At 41.7% G+C, this 19,740-nt stretch overlaps 2 protein-coding genes across 2 annotated transcripts in view; both read left to right on the top strand.

The window, feature by feature from the left end:
- The first annotated feature begins 2,309 nt into the window (after nt 1-2,309).
- rpia (ribose 5-phosphate isomerase A (ribose 5-phosphate epimerase)) lies at nt 2,310-6,354 on the top strand. Its single transcript, XM_058614712.1, has 9 exons — nt 2,310-2,699; nt 3,630-3,690; nt 3,808-3,863; nt 4,435-4,494; nt 4,640-4,704; nt 4,781-4,849; nt 5,224-5,365; nt 5,453-5,552; nt 5,934-6,354. The coding sequence occupies exons 1-9, from the start codon at nt 2,430-2,432 to the stop codon at nt 6,029-6,031; spliced, it is 921 nt and encodes a 306-aa protein (XP_058470695.1). The 5' UTR covers nt 2,310-2,429; the 3' UTR covers nt 6,032-6,354.
- Nucleotides 6,355-8,317: 1,963 nt separating this feature from the next.
- eif2ak3 (eukaryotic translation initiation factor 2-alpha kinase 3) overlaps nt 8,318-19,740 on the top strand; it is a 33,713-nt gene continuing 22,290 nt past the window's right edge. Inside the window, exon 1 of the mRNA XM_058615352.1 lies at nt 8,318-8,967. Within this exon, the coding sequence (XP_058471335.1) occupies nt 8,639-8,967 (329 nt within the window). The 5' untranslated portion in view covers nt 8,318-8,638. The remainder of the gene's footprint in view (nt 8,968-19,740) is intronic.

Raw genomic sequence — 19,740 nt, 5'->3', positions numbered from 1 at the left:
GTGAAGCAACAACAGGCCGGCTGTTTTCTTTTGTTTGTTTGGTTTATTTTTCTTCTTCTTCTTTTCGTTTTTTTAAATAAAAGACAGCAACTTTTCATGGAGGAGGAGAAAAACAAGTTTGCCTGTCAACGGATTTTCTTTTTTCTTTATCATCACCAACGGTTGAGTTTCTTACCCAAAATCTCCGAGAAATGGCAGCTCCCTCATGCAGTTCTGTTCCACGTTGTCTTTCGGACAGATAATATGTGAGAAAAGACGTCCAGACGGACGGGCCCGTTAACGTTAGCGTAATCTTCGGACGAAGCCTTAAGCGAGAAAAGAGAGAGAGAGATTGTGAGTTACGAAGTAATATGTACAGTTTAGTTTGTATCAACTATCCATTATAATAATCCAAGGTATTAGTTTCTACGTTTGGGCCGAGTACAGAGATTCAAACCATCCTTCGTATGTGACGGTATTGTTGTTGTTCCTCGATATCTTCTCTGTGCCGATGATTTTTCCTTTGTTTTTTTTGGGGAATAGCAACAAATGTCCTCTCAGAGGTCGTAACGTTGGATTCAGAGCGAAAAGACTTCGAGCTCTGTTTGTGAAAACTTGACTTCCCCTCCTCCTGATTGGATTTTCGTTCAGATAATGTTGCGTACAATGTGATGTTTCCGTTTCTGTTCTTGTTTTTGTTTTTCCTTTCCTGATTTCATATAGCCTACTTTTTCTATTCATGAATGTAAGATGTGGATTTTTATATAGCATACTAATTTAGGTGTCGGACAGAATCTGTAATTTTGTCAAAAAGATCAGCTATATTTGTAAGCTGTAATATGTAAAAAGGAGAAAAAAATGGTTATCAGACAAAAAGTGTTGGTTTACTATATAGTATATATATATATATGTATATATATACTGTACATTGAAAAAGAGACTATCTCAAGCTGTTTGCCAAATAAAAAAAAGTAGTAGTGATGTAAATATTCTTGTTTGCTTGCTTTTATTGTGTAGACGAAGATTATTTTATAAAATATTACAAAATGTCGAGATGCTAAGATGCTAGACGTTTCAATTGTCTCGTAAATTATAACCGGGAATTAAATTTTAAAACCTGAATTAAGTGCGTTTGAGTAAATCAGGTTATTCTGGCAGTTAATGTTGGCGTCTTTGCTACGTCTGCAAACTAGCTAGCTTATCTAGTTTATAGCCATTTTGATTCAGATATCACAAATGTTGGGGATGCTTATCGTCTGTTCTGATAGTCTCCTAAATTAGAACTGGGAATTAAATCTCACCGGACCTGAATTAAGTGCGTTTGAGTTTCCACAGAACTTCACAAGTCAGATTATTTGACGGTTAATGTTAGCGTGTCTGCTAAATCTGCAAACTAGCTAGCTTATCTGGTTCCTTTCACACTGTTGATGCTCAGAGCAGCCATTTTGGTTCAATTTTTTAATTCATTCAAACTTATTTACATAAATTATTTATTAACTGTGAACATAACACATTATACAATTGAGTAAAAACAAATGAATTGCAACTTGGAATTGTGAAGTTCTTAATCACAGTTCAAAGTTCTCAAAGGTTCCACAGTTCAAAGGTCCTTCAATGCAGTTCAATCTTCTTCTGTTGGGGTTTGGAAATCAGCTTACAGACGCATTACTGCCACCTACTGGGCTGGAGTGTGGACAGAGGACCCAAGTGAGTCACCTGCCAAGTTTGAAGCCTAACCCTCCCACAGACAGTCCTTGAATTAACAGAGAGATTGGACACAACAATAGTAGAGTTGCCACTGTGGAATCATGACTTCAGGGGCAACTCATTGAAAATTACAACTGAGATGTATGTGGGAAATTATGTCTTTAAAACAGAAAGAAAAAAATTATGTTTGGCAACATTTGGAAGAAAATAAAAATCCCAATGCATTGATATGGACAATTTGCCGCTCCTCTGGCGCCACCTTCAGGATGAACTTGGTTTTCATCAGTTCACCAGTAGGCTCTGAAAAGCAACAGTCGTGTGTAACTCAGTTGTCAGTGTATTAGGTACACCTGTTGGATTATTGCAGTTTAACACACCAGTCCCGATATATATATATATCTATATATATCTATAGATATATATATAGATATATATATCTATATATATATATATAGATATATATATAGATATATATATAGATAGATAGATAGATAGATAGATAGAAAAACAAAAAACAGGTGATGTTTTCTGAGTGCAACCTTGTCGACTGTCCATGCGGTGTCGCTGTTGCGCTGTACTTGCGCAGACAGACGCAAACAGGTCATATCAGAACGTGACTCAGCTTTAGTGTCTGCAGTAAAAACACACAGTTAATGAGTGTCTGAGCTCCAGCTCCAGCCCATGGAGCTGGTACGGAGTCCGTCTCACTCCGTCCGTGTGAGCACTGAGTTGTGGGCCGGGTCATGTTGTGTCTCCGGGGGCGTGTCTCCTCCTTCAGTCACCTCGCAGCAGCTGCAGCTGGACTCCGCTCTTCTTCTTCCTCCTCCTCCTCCTCCACCTCCTCTCTTCCAGCATCATCATCGTCAGCCTCGTCGTCCTGGAGGCAGCCAGCGTCTCCGCCTCTCTCCTCCAGCCTGAAACACGTGCGTCTGCTCGCTCACTCAGCGGCTAACAACATGGCAGAGGAGGCGAAGAAGTTGGCCGCGCACGCCGCTGTCGACAACCACGTCCAGGTACTAACAGCAGCCGTTAGCAGCCGTTAGCAGCCCGTTAGCTTGGCTTTAGCTCTTTTTAGCTTCCTGCTCCCTTGCTAGTAAAGTTAGCTCTAACGCAAACCAGAACGTTAGCTTAGCTCGCTGCTTAATTTCACCGCTATCTAACCCGTGTCTGTCCCGGGATAGTGGGCTTACTTTGGTCGTCTTTAAGGACTACATGTACATAACTGTGTGTTGCAGCAGGCGTTAGCTGTATTTTATCTACCTTTTCCCCAAACAGATTGTAAACCTCCTGCAATCTTTTGTACTTAAACTACAAGTTTTTCATCAAAAGTTATTATTATTATTATTATTATTATTATTATTGTTATTGTTATTATTTTAACGTGAAAGTAACAGGAATTACTTGCAAATGTATGTTTTAAAACAATAAATAAAAAGGCAAACCTAAACCATACACACTGAACTGAAATGAAATGAAAGACTAAACAAAAAATAAACCAAATTTAAACCACCTTTGGGATATATAAATCATTGTATTAAGCTCTGGGGAACACAGGAGCTGCTGGTCTACTGCTGTCATGTTTGGTAAGTTTGTATCACTGATGAAGATCTGAATAAAGCTTTTTAAACACCAAACACTTAAAATAAACACATTTGAATGTATTGACTGATACAGCAGTGGATCAACAACTCCTGTGTGTCATAATGTGAAATTGCTGATTTTCTCAATAGACTTTAGTGTAGGGAGAGTGTGTGATTGGTTCTCCAATGTCAGAAAGTGTTCATATAAAGTCATATTCGTCAGTTAATGTCAACTTAAGCAGGCTTGGATTTGATTATTTTTCAAATAATCAGTAGGATAAAGAGGGTGAGTGAATTAATGTCTGGGACTCAGGTTAATTCACGGTAATGTATGTTTGAGGCGTCATTTCCTGTGTCTCCTAGAACAACCAGGTGGTTGGAGTGGGCAGTGGGTCGACCATCGTCTACGCCGTGGACAGATTAGGTGAGTATAAAACCACTGTGAGTCTGAAAAATGACAACATTACAAGCAGAGTTTGAACCTTTTTATAGATGTTAACTCAAATTCACATCAGGATCCTCCTGTTGTTATTTGTTGCAGCGGAGAGAGTACGTCAGGAGAAACTCAACATTGTGTGTGTGCCCACCTCCTTTCAGGTCAGTTTGGGACACTTCATTCTGATGTTTCTAATTAAATCAATACTGATAAATCTATTTAATCAAACGTTTTAGCTTTTAACTCTTTGTTAACATCTTTTTCGTCTAGTTAAAACCCAAAACCTGCAGACAGTTTTAAATCTCACTCTGTGTATGTTCCCTGATAAGCAAAGGAAGGGAGAAGCTGAAATAACAGTAGGATTCTCTCTTTTCGGATGGTCCGTGAACACACCACATCTTTCATCACTTCTGTGTGATTAACTGTCATGTGACTTCTTTGGAATTTGCTGACTGTGTTTACAAAGTGCAGAGAAGATAGTAAATAGATGAGTATTTGTAGCACATGGAGCCCCCAAAGTATGTTTTCCCCCCCCCTTGTAGCCAACAAGTGTGTCCACATGTATGAATATGTTTAATTTCTTAACGACTGCAATTTATATTGCAGAGAAAAGTGAGTCCATGTTGAGAGAGGGTTGAGACACATTCATCGACTCATTTTATATCACAAATGGACGTAAATGGCGTCTCTGTCTTCCCCATCTCACTCCTGCCGCCGCGTTTCCTCCCACAGGCTCGTCAACTGATCCTGCAGCACAGCCTCACGCTGTCCGATCTGGACAGACACCCAGAGGTAACGTGATGTTTGTTACACGAATGAGTCTGAAAGCTGTGGGAACGAGAGAGGGGCGGGGGACCAGTGTTTTTGATTAATGTGTCTGCTAACCCTAAGAAAAGCGTGGAAAGGACTGAGCCCACTGCTGCTCTTGTCTTCACAGCTGGACGTCGCGATCGACGGAGCAGACGAAGTGGACGCGGACCTGACGCTGATCAAAGGTGGCGGGTGAGTACGAGACGGGCACGGGCTTCAGCTGTCTGTCTCCTCTTCTCTTGTCTCACGGATTCTCTCCGCCTCACAGCGGCTGCTTGACGCAGGAGAAGATCGTAGCGGGCTGCGCCAAACATTTCGTCGTCATCGCAGACTTCAGGTTTGTTTCCAGTCGTTTACCTCAACGGAAAAAGTACAGAATCTTCTCTGTAATGTTTGAATGAGAATGTATGTTTTGTTTGGGGTTAAAAAATGTTAAATCTTTTCGATTTTAGCACTTTTTGTGACAGTTTAGATGCAGAAATGACAAAAAATTCCCAATATGATCCAGAGTTTTGGAGGATTGAGCATGGAGACGTTTGAAAATGTGTCTGTGGCATTTTTTGTCACTTAAATATAAAAAAAAGTAGATTTATTTTGTGTTTCTAATGAAACATTTGTTAAAAACTGTGTTTAGTTGTTTGTTGTAGGTGTTTTTTCTAGAAAAACCTTACTCTGTAGGAGGTTAAATGTCACGTCTTTGTTTCTCTGCAGGAAGGACTCTAAGAGTTTGGGTGAGCAGTGGAAGAAGGGAGTTCCTATTGAAGTGATCCCGATGGCGTACGTTCCCGTTTCCAGGGCGATTGTGAAATGCTTTGGCGGAGAGGTCAACCTGCGCATGGCTGTCAGTAAAGCAGTAAGTGCAGAATGTCCTGGCAGAGAGTTCTTGGTCCATGAGACTTTAAAACTACATGGAATCTGAACTGTGTCCGTCTCCTCTCAGGGTCCTGTCGTCACGGATAACAGCAACTTCCTCCTGGACTGGAAGTTTGAGCGCGCTCACAACTGGAAGGAAGTCAACACTGCGATCAAGATGATCCCAGGTGAGAGACGCTCACGGGCGACAGAAATCTGTGTTTCTAAAGTTGTCGTACCTCTTAAATAAGAGCTGAAACTAGAGAGCGAGACCATTAACTCCTTTTGGGTGGTGCAGTGGGTAGCACTGTTGCCTCACAGCGAGAAGGTCACTGGTTTTGATCCTGGTACGACAGAGGATCTATCTGTGTGGATTTTAGCTCCAGCTCCCTGGACCTTCATGTGGAGGGTAAAGCGGTAGAAGATGATGAACTTGAACCTGTTTTCCTTGGTGTTTTATCTTTCTCTCCTCATACAATTACACTTCAAAAACACATAAATAAAACCTCCAAACTGTCCTTTTTAAAATGAGATTTGGCCCAACGCTGTCCTCTGTGTGTCGTCCTCAGGTGTCGTGGACACGGGGCTTTTCGTCGGCATGGCTGAGCGCGCTTACTTTGGGATGGAGGACGGGAGCGTGCAGGTCCGGGATCCTCCGGTCAACTGACTGCTCTCACCGCCGTCCTTCTTCTCCACTGACCTCACTTTGCCCACAAGTGCCGCGTCTTCTCGTCTCGGTCTGAACTGGACGAGACCGTCGCAGGGAAGTTTTTTTGCCTCTCATCTCCAAACCAGCCACCAATGCACCCTCACTTGATTTCCCTCATCTTGCAGTCGGTACGTCTGGCTCTGCAAGGTTTTTTAAAGTGCCCGATGAGTGAAATCAAGTCTCTGTTACACTGTTTTTGTTTAGTTTTGTTATTGTTGATTCTTCCTGTCATGAGCATGTTTGCCTAAAAGCCTGCAGTGCTGTGGTTCTCTGAATCACAGCACTGCACTGTGAAGCTAGCGCGTGCCTTACGATTATAATATAAATCCTATTGAAATGAAATGACGCTGTTAAAAAAACATTTAAATAAAAAAGAAAAAGAAGTCATAATCGTACATCAAACCATTATCATCTGCAAAATAAGACATCCAGCAGTGGAGTCAAGGCTGAAGACATCTGCGCTCAGATTCTGGAACCGCTGTCAAGAGTTCCGTTGCTCTGGATGACGAAAGAGTTTGGGAAACATTTGTGATTTCCTCTCAGTTTCATCACCACTTTTTTTTGGGCTGTAGTCGAGTCAGCAGCGGGGTTAAAGTTCTCACACGCTCCCTGTCTCTGTGTATTTGAGTAAGGTCATGCATGTACTGTACCTAGTTTTCCTGTGCCTGTAAATCCCATGCATTAAGTGACTTATTTAAAACAAACACGAATCATGTAGCGCATATAGAAAAACCAGAAATACTACGTGTAAAACTCATGTGCCTTTGCATGCCAAAGCAGTGACAAAAATGAAGGGGAGAGCTGTTTTAGGTTAGAAAATATGATCGAAACCTGGCTGCTCATCAAGGATAAAGAGAATTAATTAGAAATTCACAATAATTTGCCATCAATCTTAAAAGAGAGCCATGAAATGTAAGTGGAAGAACAAAAGAAATGTTGAAAAATGAAAAAACAATACACAATAAATACATGAGTATCTTCAAATGCAAAAACCATGTCACTGTGATACTGATTTTTTTTTTTTTTTTTTGTTTTGCTGTAACTGTACTATTTTCTTTGCCAAACAATACAGGACCAAAAATGAAACCAGTGTGTCTCTCTTTGTTCTATTTCTAATGAGTCTTAACTGATAATAACAGTTCATCTTAGAAACACTGCCTGCACAGGTCATTTTTAACTTTTTTATGCATATACATTTATTTTTCACCACATTTCACACCAGAATCTGAGTTTGCCGTTGTCCTTTGTGGCCGCTTGGGGGCGCTAGAAATGCAAACACCTTGTTTCAGCTGTCGGGGACTTCCGAGAAAGAGAAAGTCAATGCAGTTTTCCGTTTTTAATCTATTGAAAGTTTGTGCTCATTTTCAGCAGTGCTTCTAAATAATATAAATAAATATATATATGTGTATATGTGTATATATAGATGTATATATGTATATTTATATATGTATATGTGTATATATGTAATATATATGTATATATATATATATATACACACATACATACATTATAGAAAACACAAGGATGCACAATGCCTTTTATATAGAGCAACTCAATTCATGATGGAATATTAACTTAACTTGTAAGAATGCATATTAACAGTAAAGTGACATGGGTAAAGGTAACTAAGTCACTAAATTCGCAAATAAAAGTGTTGTGTAATTAATATTACTATCACATCACAGCACGTTAATATACATTAATTAATAAATAAAGCATGAAATGTTGCAGAGTCACTGACAAATTATGTCATTTCTGTTTATACTCGAGTCAAAAAGAAAAAAAAAGAAAAAAGAACTCGTGATCAGGAACCGGAAGTGCTCTTCTGCTTTACATTGGAGCCACGTTGGTGCTTTTACTTCTGCTGTCTTGACAACTGCTCATGAATGACAGCTGAGAAACCAAATCTAACACGTATTATTAGTCAACGAGGACAAACCTGGACCAATAGCGTTGCAACATACGAGACCTGCGCCTCCTATTGGACGGAAAGAAACGTCTTCCGCCAATCGCGTGCTTCCGCCACAGGATTTGCCATCGGGGACTATTTTGCGTCACATTTTTCTTTTCTTTTTTTTACTTGTGTTTTGTGGCAGTCGCCACCGCGCATGCGCTGAATCGAATGACAGCGGCTCGACCAATGGGGGACACTGTTTGGGAGGCTGGCTCTCTCTGAGCCCGCCCTTTTGAGTGACAGGCGCATGACGCAATCACATTCTGCTTAGTGTGCCAGCGTACGTGACCTGCAGTCACGTAGGCCAATGAAAGGCGGCTTTGACGAGCTCGTGCAGTTCCCTGGCCAATCGTGGTGTAGAAACAAGGCGGGACTTAGCGTTACCAAGGCGAGACGAGTGAAGTATAAAGGGAATAACATGGTCTCCCAGTGGCTGTTTGTGTTTACTTAAATAACACACTCCGAATGGGTGTTTTTCCTCACCACAACAGACTTTTATTTTCTTTAAAGTTCACGCGGTTTTATTCATCCCCTTCTTTCTTTTTAATGTGAACATTTACCCGGCCAGTGGCATGTGAATCTCATACTTCACTGATGTGCCAGTCTTACAAATGGAAAGGGGGCTTCACTTTGGAAACGTGAGCATTTCCCTGGTGCTCCTGCTGGTGCTGCTGCTCAACGCGCTCATCGGTTTCGGGACGTCGCACACTCGGGGCTCCGCCGTCCTGTGGGAGCCGCAGCCCGGCGCCCGCACTACGGGAGAGACCTCGGCTGACTCGAAGCGCGATGCCGGAGGAGTGATGGGGGAGCGCGGCTTGGAGAACGTGGGCACCTCGGTCACTGGAGCCGACGTTATCGTGGAGAACGACGACGAACACGGCTCCACCGGGGAAGCGGAGGAGTCTTATGGAGAAAAAAGCGGGAACGTAAAATCGACAAGGTAATTTTTTTGTTGTTTTTTTTAAAAAAAAGAAAAAAATTAAGTGCAAAATAGTCCACACAACTAGCTGCTAGACACATTATCGGACATTACATAACGCATGTACGTGTTTATCCACCCTGCACAATGGTAAAATTAGCGGTAATTAAGATGGAATGACTTTATTTAGTTGAAATTAAATAAAGTTTAAATTAAGTTTAGTTGAAATGAAGCTGTTTAATGTGCGGAGGACTCGTTCTTCCGCCCTAGCACCAGCACGCTCTCAACTTTCTGTGGATGCGGCAGCGTGACGCGGTTCCCTCCCCTCAGTAAACTCCTTTTTAACCCACATGTACCAGACTATTGTCACCATGTTGCTGTTAAAGTGTGGCGAATGTAAACGTTCAGCGGCTCAGCGAACTGTCACAGCATGAAACAGAAGCATTGTCATGCTAGCGAGTGAGTTTGACTGGCTGTCCGATAACGGGCGCAGTCGCCTGGTCAAGTTTGTCCACGCAATTTACCGTAAAACTGGAGGTAGCTTGATTTTTGATTCTTTTTTCCCCCCCAAATATTTTCTGGGTTGTCATTTTAATCATAAAAACAATCTGTAAATCGTGATTTATTCAGTCACACAGTTACAGTCTTAATTGTGATTTTTTTTTGGGGGGGGGAATTTGCAATGTGTTATTTTGATATGTTGATTTGTTGTGGTGTCACTTCTATAACTGTTATATTGAGGTTGGCCACTTTCAAAGTTACTTTAAAGAAAGCATAGACAAAAAAGTCAAAAAAGCTGCTTTTCTCAGATTAAAGTCGGAGGCCTTTATTGTCAGAATTCTGAGGGGAAGAAGAAAGTCAGAATTCTCAATTCTTTAATCTATTTGGTTCACAGAACAAATCCACACTTGTCTCTAATCCTGTTCTGTAAAAGTCAAAGAGTGACACTCAACTGTATTTAAACAAGGCATAGCAGCCATTCTAAGTCGCCTTGGATAAAAGCGTCTGCTAAATGACATGTAATGTAATAATTTTATGAGATTTTATTGACCAAACACTGAAAATAACTGTAGTTTCCACTGATAAACTGTGACTCATGGTCATGAAGTGGCTGTGTGTGTTTGTGTGTGTGTTTGCATGTGTTTGTGTGCGTCAGTTAATTCCACAGAACTGATCTGAGAGCAGCTGCTTCACTCGGTGTGATCAGCAAACAGGTTTTGTGTGATGGTTGTGACTCCAGGCTTTTGTTTGTGTTCCACCTCCATCACACTTGCTTTAAATCATATCGTGTGGACGGATCATCATCAATCACACTCACATCATCGTCATCCTGCCGTGAACCACAGCTTTATCCCCCCCTGCTGACAGTCCGACAGGAGACACGCCAGCCACTATAAATCAATTAAATCAAATCTCAGTTAAGAAAAGTTTTGATTTGAGCTCCTGGGTGAAATTTAAAGAAAATTGTGGTAACACTAATTTTCATTATTGATTAATTCATTGGTTGTTTGGTCCAATAAATGTCAGAAAAATATCCATTAGTGTTTCCCAAACCTCAAAATGACAACATCCTTGAATATGTTGTTTACTGTTGTAGAGGATAAAAGAAGCCAGAAATAAAAGTTGCTTTTAGGCAAGTAGTTCATTAACTTTTGTTTTATTGCTGTGTAAGAGAGTTGATCAGTTTATTTGGGATTTATTGGTAGAAGTGTAGGAAAATACTGTGTATTTGTGGTGATTTTTAAAGTTGTGCAAGCTTAAACAACAACACAACAAGCCAGAGAGTGTGCCTTGACACGTTGTGACAGTACAGTGCAGTAGGGGTTGTTTTGCTTCACATCGACTGCACCCGTGAAGGAGTTTGTCTTGTGCACAGTTGTCTCTTGTGTAGTGTAGTGTAACGCAGACATGCAGCGTGCTCTTTGCTCTCGTACCTGAAACAGTGGTGATTGGAGATTATGACATGTTGTCATACAGAGAGGTGTTTGACTGTGCAGGGAAAGTACACAGTTGGTGTGATGTTTACTACTTTGCACATGTGTCTCCTGAAGCCCCTCACACTCGCTGCTGCTGCTGCTGCTGCTGCTGCTGCCGTTGTCCAAACTGAGAAGCTGTTCTTGGTGCAGTGGGTAGGGCATTGATTTTGTCTTCCTTGGTAAACAGGTTTTACGCCCACCTTAGATGTTTGGCGCAGCATGTTCCTCATGATGATCCTCCTCGCTGCCATTTTCTTCTTCTTTTATTTTTTTTTTATCCTCCCTTAAACCAAGACCATTACATCTGCTTTGACTCTGCTGCCGCTCCTTGAATCATTGTTATTTCAGAGGCTTTCCTTGTTCAAGCCGACGTGATCCCACGCTAAATTATTCTCTGTGTAGTCTCATAAATGTGCAGCCGTCTGCTTTTCAAGATGGAGACGGATCAAAGTAAGTCATAAGAGTTGAAAACATTGTTGGAGCCGATGGTTCTTCTTCTTCTTCTTTTTTTTGTTCCGTTTCTCGCCGTTGTTCTCAGACTTGCCGCTACTTAACCTTTTTGAAAAGCAACACGTTTCCCGTTTTTGACTTTCATAATCCTCAGTTTCACTTGTGAGCGTTCTGCCAACACAATTAAGTGTTGTGTGTTTATTCTTATCTGGGATGCCAGGTAAATAGAGCTGTGCACTCACTCTCACAAAGCTCAGGTTGATAAGTGTAGGTGTGATTTTAGTTGTGTGTTTTTGTTTTCCCAAATGTTCAAGACGTAGAGAAGAGTTGCTTCTGTTTTTTTTGTTTTTTTACATCCTGTTTGTTAAAGGTTAAAGTTAAGGATGCACTGATTTAGTGGCTTTGCGTTGGTATTAACTGATGTTAACGTTGTTGTCTGTCGGTGTCGAGAAAAACCACAACATTTACTGAAACGGGCACAATTTAGTTTTTTTGGGGGGCTGTGACATTGAGAAAATCCTGCTTGAAAAAGTTGTTGTACAAAAGCTCTTCAATTGTTATTTGTTTGGTAAATGAATGCAGCAAAGTTGGCTGATTCATACATTTGTTAGATTTAATTTGTGTCTCTGAAGCCAAGTTTTAGAAATCAGGTCAGCTCATGGCTGATAAACAATGGCAAGGTTTTTTTTCCCCCTTCCATCTGATAAAACACAACTGTTTAATGATAATAAATAATCAAAAAAGTTCAGTAACCAGCAACACTAATGGTCTGTCTGTCCAATCTACATTTTATATCTGCACTGCAGTGCAATTATATACAGTAATAATGTAAAAAAACAACATTACTTTCATCTGTTGAACAGTATTGATAAGAAAAACAGATAAATAAATAATGTGTTTTGCTCCGACAGTAGCTGTAGTGGGACTTTTCCTCCTGCCAGGCTCCTCCGCTGCTGCAGGAAAACTCCACAGAGTGTTGGTCACACCCTGCCACCGCTCACTTTCTCCATCTGCATTTATATACGGCACGTATCCACCTGCTTCTGCTGCTGCTGCTGCTGCTGCTGCTGCGGCGTCTTCCCTCCCTACTTCACTCTTTCTCTTCTCTTTCTGCTCAGCTTTCCTCCATATGTCTGCCCCCCCCCCCTAATTAGCTTTAATGGGTAATATGTTAAGAATACATGAGTATGAATAATTAAAAAAAATTGAAGGTTTTAATGATCCCTTTTATCTTTTATCTTTTTGTTGTTGTTGTTTTGGAGTGAAATAATCTGGAAACAGTCATCTGGAAAAAGTTGAATTTCCCCTTTCTTTGTTCTGTCCAAGTGTGTAATTACATCAATAACAACTCTGTGATGGGATGTGCACAGTGCAACAATAACAAACATGTAAAAGTCACCTAGATAAAGAATTAATGAGTATAGATCATGAGGCAGACACATGAATGAACGGGTTAATTATTCATTAAACGCCTGTGTGTAAAACAACAAACACATTTTGCTGAAATCAGGAAATTGTGTACTTGAAGGTTTCCTCGGTTGTTTTTTTTTAGTGTCGCTCTGTCTGCATTTGTTGCTGCCTCTTTGTTGCATTTATTGTCTTTGTCTCTCGCTCTGGCATTAATTCTCTCTCTCTCTCATCTTACACTTCCTTTACCTTCCCACGAAGACGCTGCTGGTTAATGTCGCCCCCTGGGTATACGCGCCACGCCACGCTCTGTTTCCATCCATCTGTCGGGAGGATTGTTGTTGAACTTTAGAAATGTCACCAGGAACGAGACTGTGATTTAGGTGCGTTTCCCTTCAAAGACGACTGACCAAAATGTCAAAAAACACGTTTTTGCAACAACTGGGAAAGAATGAATTTAGAGTGAATTGTTCATCAGTGTGAAAATAACGAGCGTGGTTTCACTCAAACTCAACTTTTGAAAGTGTCAAAAACAGTAAACTTAAAATAGATTTTAGGATGTAAATAATCTCTACCTGCACTTTCTTTTGTGACCTTCCACTGCTGCTGTTTACTGAGTTAAACACACCACAGCTTATGAGAACAAGTGCCGCCCAGTCTTGATAACAACGTTAACACGTCTGTCATTACTTGGAAAGATATTGGAAAAGTTGTGTCATATATATATATATATATATATATTATTGGACTCCACCCTTTTTGTTTGTTTGGGCATAAAATACATCCACACATGTTTGTTTATGTCATCCCCAGACATGGAATCATATGAAAATTGTCACTGTCACAATAATCTTGCCCAAAATTCTCAATATTATTGCGATAATTGTAAAAAAAAAACCTTAAACAACCTTAAAATGGTCTTAAAAACTCAATTAAATGTGTCTCGCCACTTAAATGTCTGTTTATTTTTGCACTATATATATATATATATATATATATATATATATATATATTTTTTTTTTTTAAATGATATGAAATGTCGTCACAAATGTTGCAATTTCACGCTGAAATATTGTGGCATAAATTTAAATTTTTTTCCCCCATTTGACTGACCATGACATATGGCCACAGACATGAAACTCAAGTTTCATAAGTGGAACCAAAATCACTTACGTTGTAGTTTAAGACTTATAAAATGGGCGTGGCTTTCAATTTGTTGCAAAGTCTGTATTTCCTCCCATCTTTTGAAAGCGTATGATGAACTAATATCACAAAAACACCACTTAAGTGAACAGAACGTTGTATACATTTAAGTAAACGTTAAAAATAACCCACCTCTTCTGGTGTTTGGGGGCGGAGCTTTGTCAACCTCTTCCGAAACGTCCACTTTGCATTATTTGTATTTTGTCAAGGTTCTATTGCTAAGAGGCACAGACCATTATTAATGGTTAGTTTCCTGTTATGGTTAACCCGATCTAAATAATTCTGCTTTAAACTCGTTGCTTGCTAGTTTAGTAAGTTCGTGTTTGTACGCATTTTCTGAAAGCTTACGGATACAGCGAAAATGCTGGAACCTCTTTTTGGCAAAGTGTAACTGTAGGTATCGTAATTACGGTAATTATAAACACGTGCTTCTAGAATGGCAGGAAAGATGCAGGCTCCCCCTGGTGGACTGTATGTTGAAAAGTATTTTACGTCACTCGTGAGATATTAGCGTTCTTTTCTTTTTACCACAATTTCCTACTTATTAGAAAGTCACCATGATGAGCTTAATCCTTTTATTATGAGCCATTTGTTTTCTTCTGGTTTAGATTGCAGCTTTTCCCAGTCGTTAGATGTTGACAGCTTGAGAACCAGCCTCTGCTCAGGTGTCAATATCTTTGTTTTTGGATTTTCTTTAAATATTCCCGCTCCCTCCTCCTCCTCCACCTCTGTATCCTGTCATCTATAAATATTTCAGACGTCAGCTTTGATCCGTCCTTCACTGGGTGACGTGAGCCGCTGTTATGTCAGCTGATGGCTTGTCACCTCACTTTTAACTCCGCCATCTATACGTTACAGAGCGGCGCGCTCTGGGGACACGCCGTGTTTACATCTGTCTTAGTCTGTGTGTGTGTGTGTGTTCTTGTATTTGTTACCTCTTTAGGACCTTTTCTGGCATAAACACTGACCTTGTCAGGACCTTTTATCCTTTATTTAGCCAGGAAAGTCCCATTGAGATACAAGAGCTCTTCTTCCAGGGGAGTCCTGTTCAAGATGGCAACACAAATAGTACAATTAGTTACAGAGACATAATAATTTCTCTATATAGAGTATAAAAGCTGAAAGGAAGTTGTTCAAGGAGAGCTAAAAAGAGACTAGGGCTGAACAATTCATCATAATTCTATTGAAATCACAATACAGCCTACTACAATACAAATTGCAGGAGGCAAAGCCAAAAAGAATGTGTCAAAATATAATTTTAGATTAAGTATTGATCTGTACACATCTTAGTCTACAAACTGAAGAGAACATCTTTGTTTTCCACAAATGTCACACAGTAATCGTTTTGAATGTTTTTTAGAATAAAAATGAGAATAATGATGTAAAAATCACCTTTCCCCCTGATATCGCGAATTATATCGCAGTCGCAGTTCCTGCTGTTAAAGAGAGTCATAATAAGAAGAAGAAGAACCTCATTTTCTGAAGAGCTGGTGAAGTTAAGACCCAAAATTAGAATTGTTGTTAAGATTTTACCAGTTATGGTTAGGTTCAGCTTTGTTTTGGTTCTCCAGATGAGTGGAAGTCAGTGCGAGTCCTTAGAAGGATAGCTGTGTGAACCTGTGTGTGTATGTGAGAGTCATACATGTGACGGCACTGCCGGGTTTGATGTCTCTGCCAGCGAGAGAGCGTACCATCGGGGCCTCCTGCACCTCGGGGGAGCACTTGGAGGTGAGAGGAGAGAGGACAGCAGCTTTGTTTGAACCTGCCACCCCCCAGACACACACACACACACACACACACACACACACACACACGCCCTGTAGGGGCAACAGCTCTTCTGGGCCGCCGCGCTCGCCGCCTGGCTCCTACCAGCCTACTGCTTAGCAACAGCCAATCGGCCAAGCCGGGCAGCTTGTCGGCCAATTGGGTCCGAGAAACAAGCCAGTGCTCAGAATTTGAGTTGGTCGCATGGGTCTGGCTCTAGTTAGGTTAGGTAAAGAAGGAGGAGGGAGATTTCTTTCTTTCTTTTTTCCTTTTTTTCCGGGGAAAGGAGAGGTCATTTCCAAGTTGTTTTTTTTCTCCCCCCCACACTTACTTTGTCTCTCTCTGCTCTCTGTAACCGGGCAGGGAGATGTTGTGGGTTTTATTAATAGAATCCTGTCCCCAAAATAACAGGTCAATGTGAAGTTGATTGAACTCCCTGTGGGAAAGTTTCAAATGAAGCACTTAACAAAAACCTAGTTCTTTAAACCGCGGTCCTTCATCACAGAACCAACGCTCTTTTGTGTGACTGAGCGAAGCTTACGTAATCTCATATTCCATCTCCTTTTTGTTATGTAACCAGTTATTTTTTCACAAATCTGGTGTTTTTTTTTTTTTTTTTTTTTTAATGAATTAATTTTTTAAACATTAATATCTCAATAAGAGAAATAGGTATGTAAGAAAGCATTAAATAAATAGCAACATAAGGGAGACACTGTGCTTGTTTTTCTAGTGTAAATAAGTTGGGGTTTGTTGACTTTCTTTGCACTTGATGGAGGTTGAAGACTCTTATTTTGCAACGTGTGTGTTTCACAAAGCGTGTGCAGTGACAGCAGCGGTAGCCACTTCCTCATTAATGTGTGTTTTGAGTTAGTAGGTGTGGATTTATTAGGTCGGCGGCTATTTTGGTGAAGTCGGCAGGACACATCCCGCAGCAGCACTGCAGTATGGGTGGGGCCGAGGCAGGAAAGGTGGACTAATCTGAGAGAGAGAGGGAGAGGAGAGAGGGAGAGGGAGGGGAGGCTGGAAAAACAAGGAGTTAGCTGGTAGTTAGCGGGACCACGCTGTCTTGTTTTCACTCCGGATGGCTCCTCACTGCTTAGCAACAACCAATCAGATGCTTGGATGAGAGCTGCAGTTCAGCCAATCAGCTCGCAGCGATGTGGCGCCACAGAGTTTGGATTTTACCACGTGTGAGTTGGTGTGCGTCAGAGAGAGAGTCTTTTAACTGTGTGTGTGTGTGTGTGTGTGTTTTAGTTTAAACCACACCTTTTGCTCTCTGCTGCAGTGACCCTGATGGATGTGAGGTTGACTTTTAAAGCTCAACAGCTCAGCGCAGGTCTGACACGTCCACGTGATTATAAAAAAAAACAACTTTTTTTACTTAACAAATTCAGAGTTATGTCATATGTGATTATTATTAATATTAAGTCCTGCTTAGACAAGGCTAAATCAAATTTAATGTGTCAATCAAGGTGCTTTCATGGCATTTTGTCAAATTACAACAACAATGTAAGACAACACAAATGAAAAAGGCATTGAAATCAATAATGTAAGTAAGGAACATAATGATAATCTTATTTATTAAGAGGCTGTAGTAAAAAGGAAAGTCTTTAGCATTGATTTTTAAAAACACTCTAAAAGAGTTTAGTCCATGTCAGCATATCTATGAGTTGAGGCTGATTGTGTGTTTAAATATGTCTTAAAATATCCTGCACTCAATGGAACCGTTTTATGAGAAAGTTCTTTGAAAGATTATTTAAACTTGTCTTTCTTTAACCGGGTTGTAATTACAGGCATTCATGGAATATCTAGTGGAAAAATAGTGGAATTAACACCTTTTAAAACCTTCTCTTCTTTGTGTCACCTCCCTTCAGTTTGAAGGAATGCACTTGACTCTTGTTTTTTCTTGCTGGTGCAGCTGCTGCTGCTGCTGCTGTTGCTGCTGCTGCTGCTGCTGCTGCTGCTGTTGCTGCTGGGTGCGGCCGGCTCGGCGCTGCATCCATAACTTTCACACCACGTGCTCCCCACGCTCTCATATTTTTGTCCTGCCTCTCCGTGGCTGCGCGGGAAGCCGAGTGGCAGCTGCGCGGCAGCACATCTCTCGTCTAAGCACGCGTTTGGGCTGCTTGCTGTTGCATGGTTACAGGCAGCTCTGCCCTGCCGTTGGCTCAGAGTCTGCAGAGCCGCGCGTCCATTGGCTGAGCGAGGAGGAAAACAGTGCTTTCACTGGCTGCTGCCAAGTGTCAAGCTGCCGTGATTGGTCCGGCTTGGCGGCTCCCGCTCCTTGGAGACTCAGGCCTGTGTAAACATCCTGGTTGTTTCTTTCAATGGAGTGTGTTTACCAGCAGCTCGGTTTTTGCCGGTGTGTGCAGACTGAGGCCGAGGGTCTCTGAGGAGCAGAGAGTCTGGTGAGAGAGAGAGAGAGGCTAATTGGCTCCCTGCTCCTCCACACTCTGCCACTGAAGAGGCACTCGGCACTATCATGACACTTTTGACAGCATTACAGGCAGGGAACGCTAACAGCCCTCAGTCTGTTGGCAGCCCCGCTACTCTGCCTCTTTCTCTCTTTTCATTCTCTTTTCCAACGTCTTCCTCGGGCTCTGTTCTGCCTGCGTTTGTCAAAGTCGGCGGCAGCAGCAGCAGCAGCAGCAGCAGCAGCAGCAGCAGCAGTTGCAGTAGCAGCAGACCCGCAGGCTACATGTTCTCCCTTTGGTGACGAGCAGCGGTGTCTCGGGGCTCAGCCGTGGAAAATAAATTGCCTCAAAATCTAAATGAAACAGTCGGCCTGTTTGTTTTGTTTGGTTTGTGTTTATTGATGGTTTCAGTGCTATTTTTGTAGCTACTCCTCCCACCTTTTCCTCCTGCATCCGTAACCCTAAAGTTGTACAGTCAAGTACAACTCGCCCCACCTACAACACACCCCCCCCCCCCCTTTCTGCACCTCCTTTTCTTTATCTGGAGCACAAAGAGTCCACAGAAGCCTTTCATCTCCCTTTTCAGAATGAAATTCCTCCATCTTGTGCTTTATCTCTGAAGTTGAACTCGATGCTCTCGGTGACTTCTTCCTCACTTCTACATTGGCAGCGTGGCTCAGAGGGGGCAGGGCTAGGCCCGAGCGCAGGGCGCCAAAGCTCCCACCCTCTCAGAGAGCCGCCTGCTTAGCAACAACCAATCAGCCTAATATTTTTGGCAGGTTCTTGCAGCCAATCGAGAGGACAAGATCGGGCTTTAGCACTCTGTTTTTATTGGAGGCTGAGAGGGAGAAAAACAATGTTTTTCTTAGTGCTCCTCACTTTAGTGCTATTGGCGAGGCTGATAATGCTTTGAGCAGATTTGGGGAGATAATCTTGGCTTTGATGGGGCTGAAAGACACATGGCTCATTACTCTTAAGTGATCACATTTGCATTTTTATGCAAACTTGGAGTTCCAGTTGAGCTGAGACAGGGAGCTGGTCCAGAGCAGCATGTGCGACGTGTGAGTAAATGCGGCGAAACACGAGAGAGACCTCCCTCGAATCGATCACAGACGATCCATAGCGGAGTTTTCCTAAAGCTTACACATCCTCCAACAAGCCCCTTCCCCTTCAAGTGTTCAATAAGTGAAATCAATCGGGGATTACGGCTAATCAATAGCAATTCATCCGCTTACACTTCACTTGACTTTCTTGACTTGTGTCTTCATGAACGTGGAGTACAAATGAAAAGTGATGTTCTTCCTGACATCCCCCTGATTTTTTGCTTCATCTGGGAAAATGAACAAGTGTAACACTTTGCTTCCTCCTCCTACAACTGCTACCTTGTTGCCCTCGGGGGAGGCAGTTAAAACCCCATATGCCCCGGTGGCCAAGAGAAGCAAAACCTGGGCCCCAGCTGTGTTCAGAGACGGCATGTGTGCTCAGCAGACTCTCGCTGGTTAAATAAAGCTAAAAGCCCAGTTGACGGCTTCTCCTCTCCAGACAGATCCGAATCAATAGACAGGAGGTGGCCGCTCACT

This window comes from Solea solea, chromosome 18, assembly GCF_958295425.1.
Source record: "Solea solea chromosome 18, fSolSol10.1, whole genome shotgun sequence".
NCBI classification, from domain to species: Eukaryota; Metazoa; Chordata; class Actinopteri; order Pleuronectiformes; family Soleidae; genus Solea; species Solea solea.
The sequence above is the reverse complement of the archived record's forward strand: the minus strand, read 5'-3'. Positions and strand labels throughout refer to the sequence as shown.

Excerpts from the sequence above, each read along its gene's own strand:
- rpia (XM_058614712.1), top strand. The coding sequence starts at position 2,430 with ATGTTGTGTCTCCGGGGGCGTGTCTCCTCCTTCAGTCACCTCGCAGCA. Across the intron at positions 3,864-4,434 it reads GTGTGCCCACCTCCTTTCAG|GCTCGTCAACTGATCCTGCA; the intron begins GTCAGTTTGGGA and ends TTCCTCCCACAG. Across the intron at positions 4,705-4,780 it reads ACGCTGATCAAAGGTGGCGG|CGGCTGCTTGACGCAGGAGA; the intron begins GTGAGTACGAGA and ends TCCGCCTCACAG.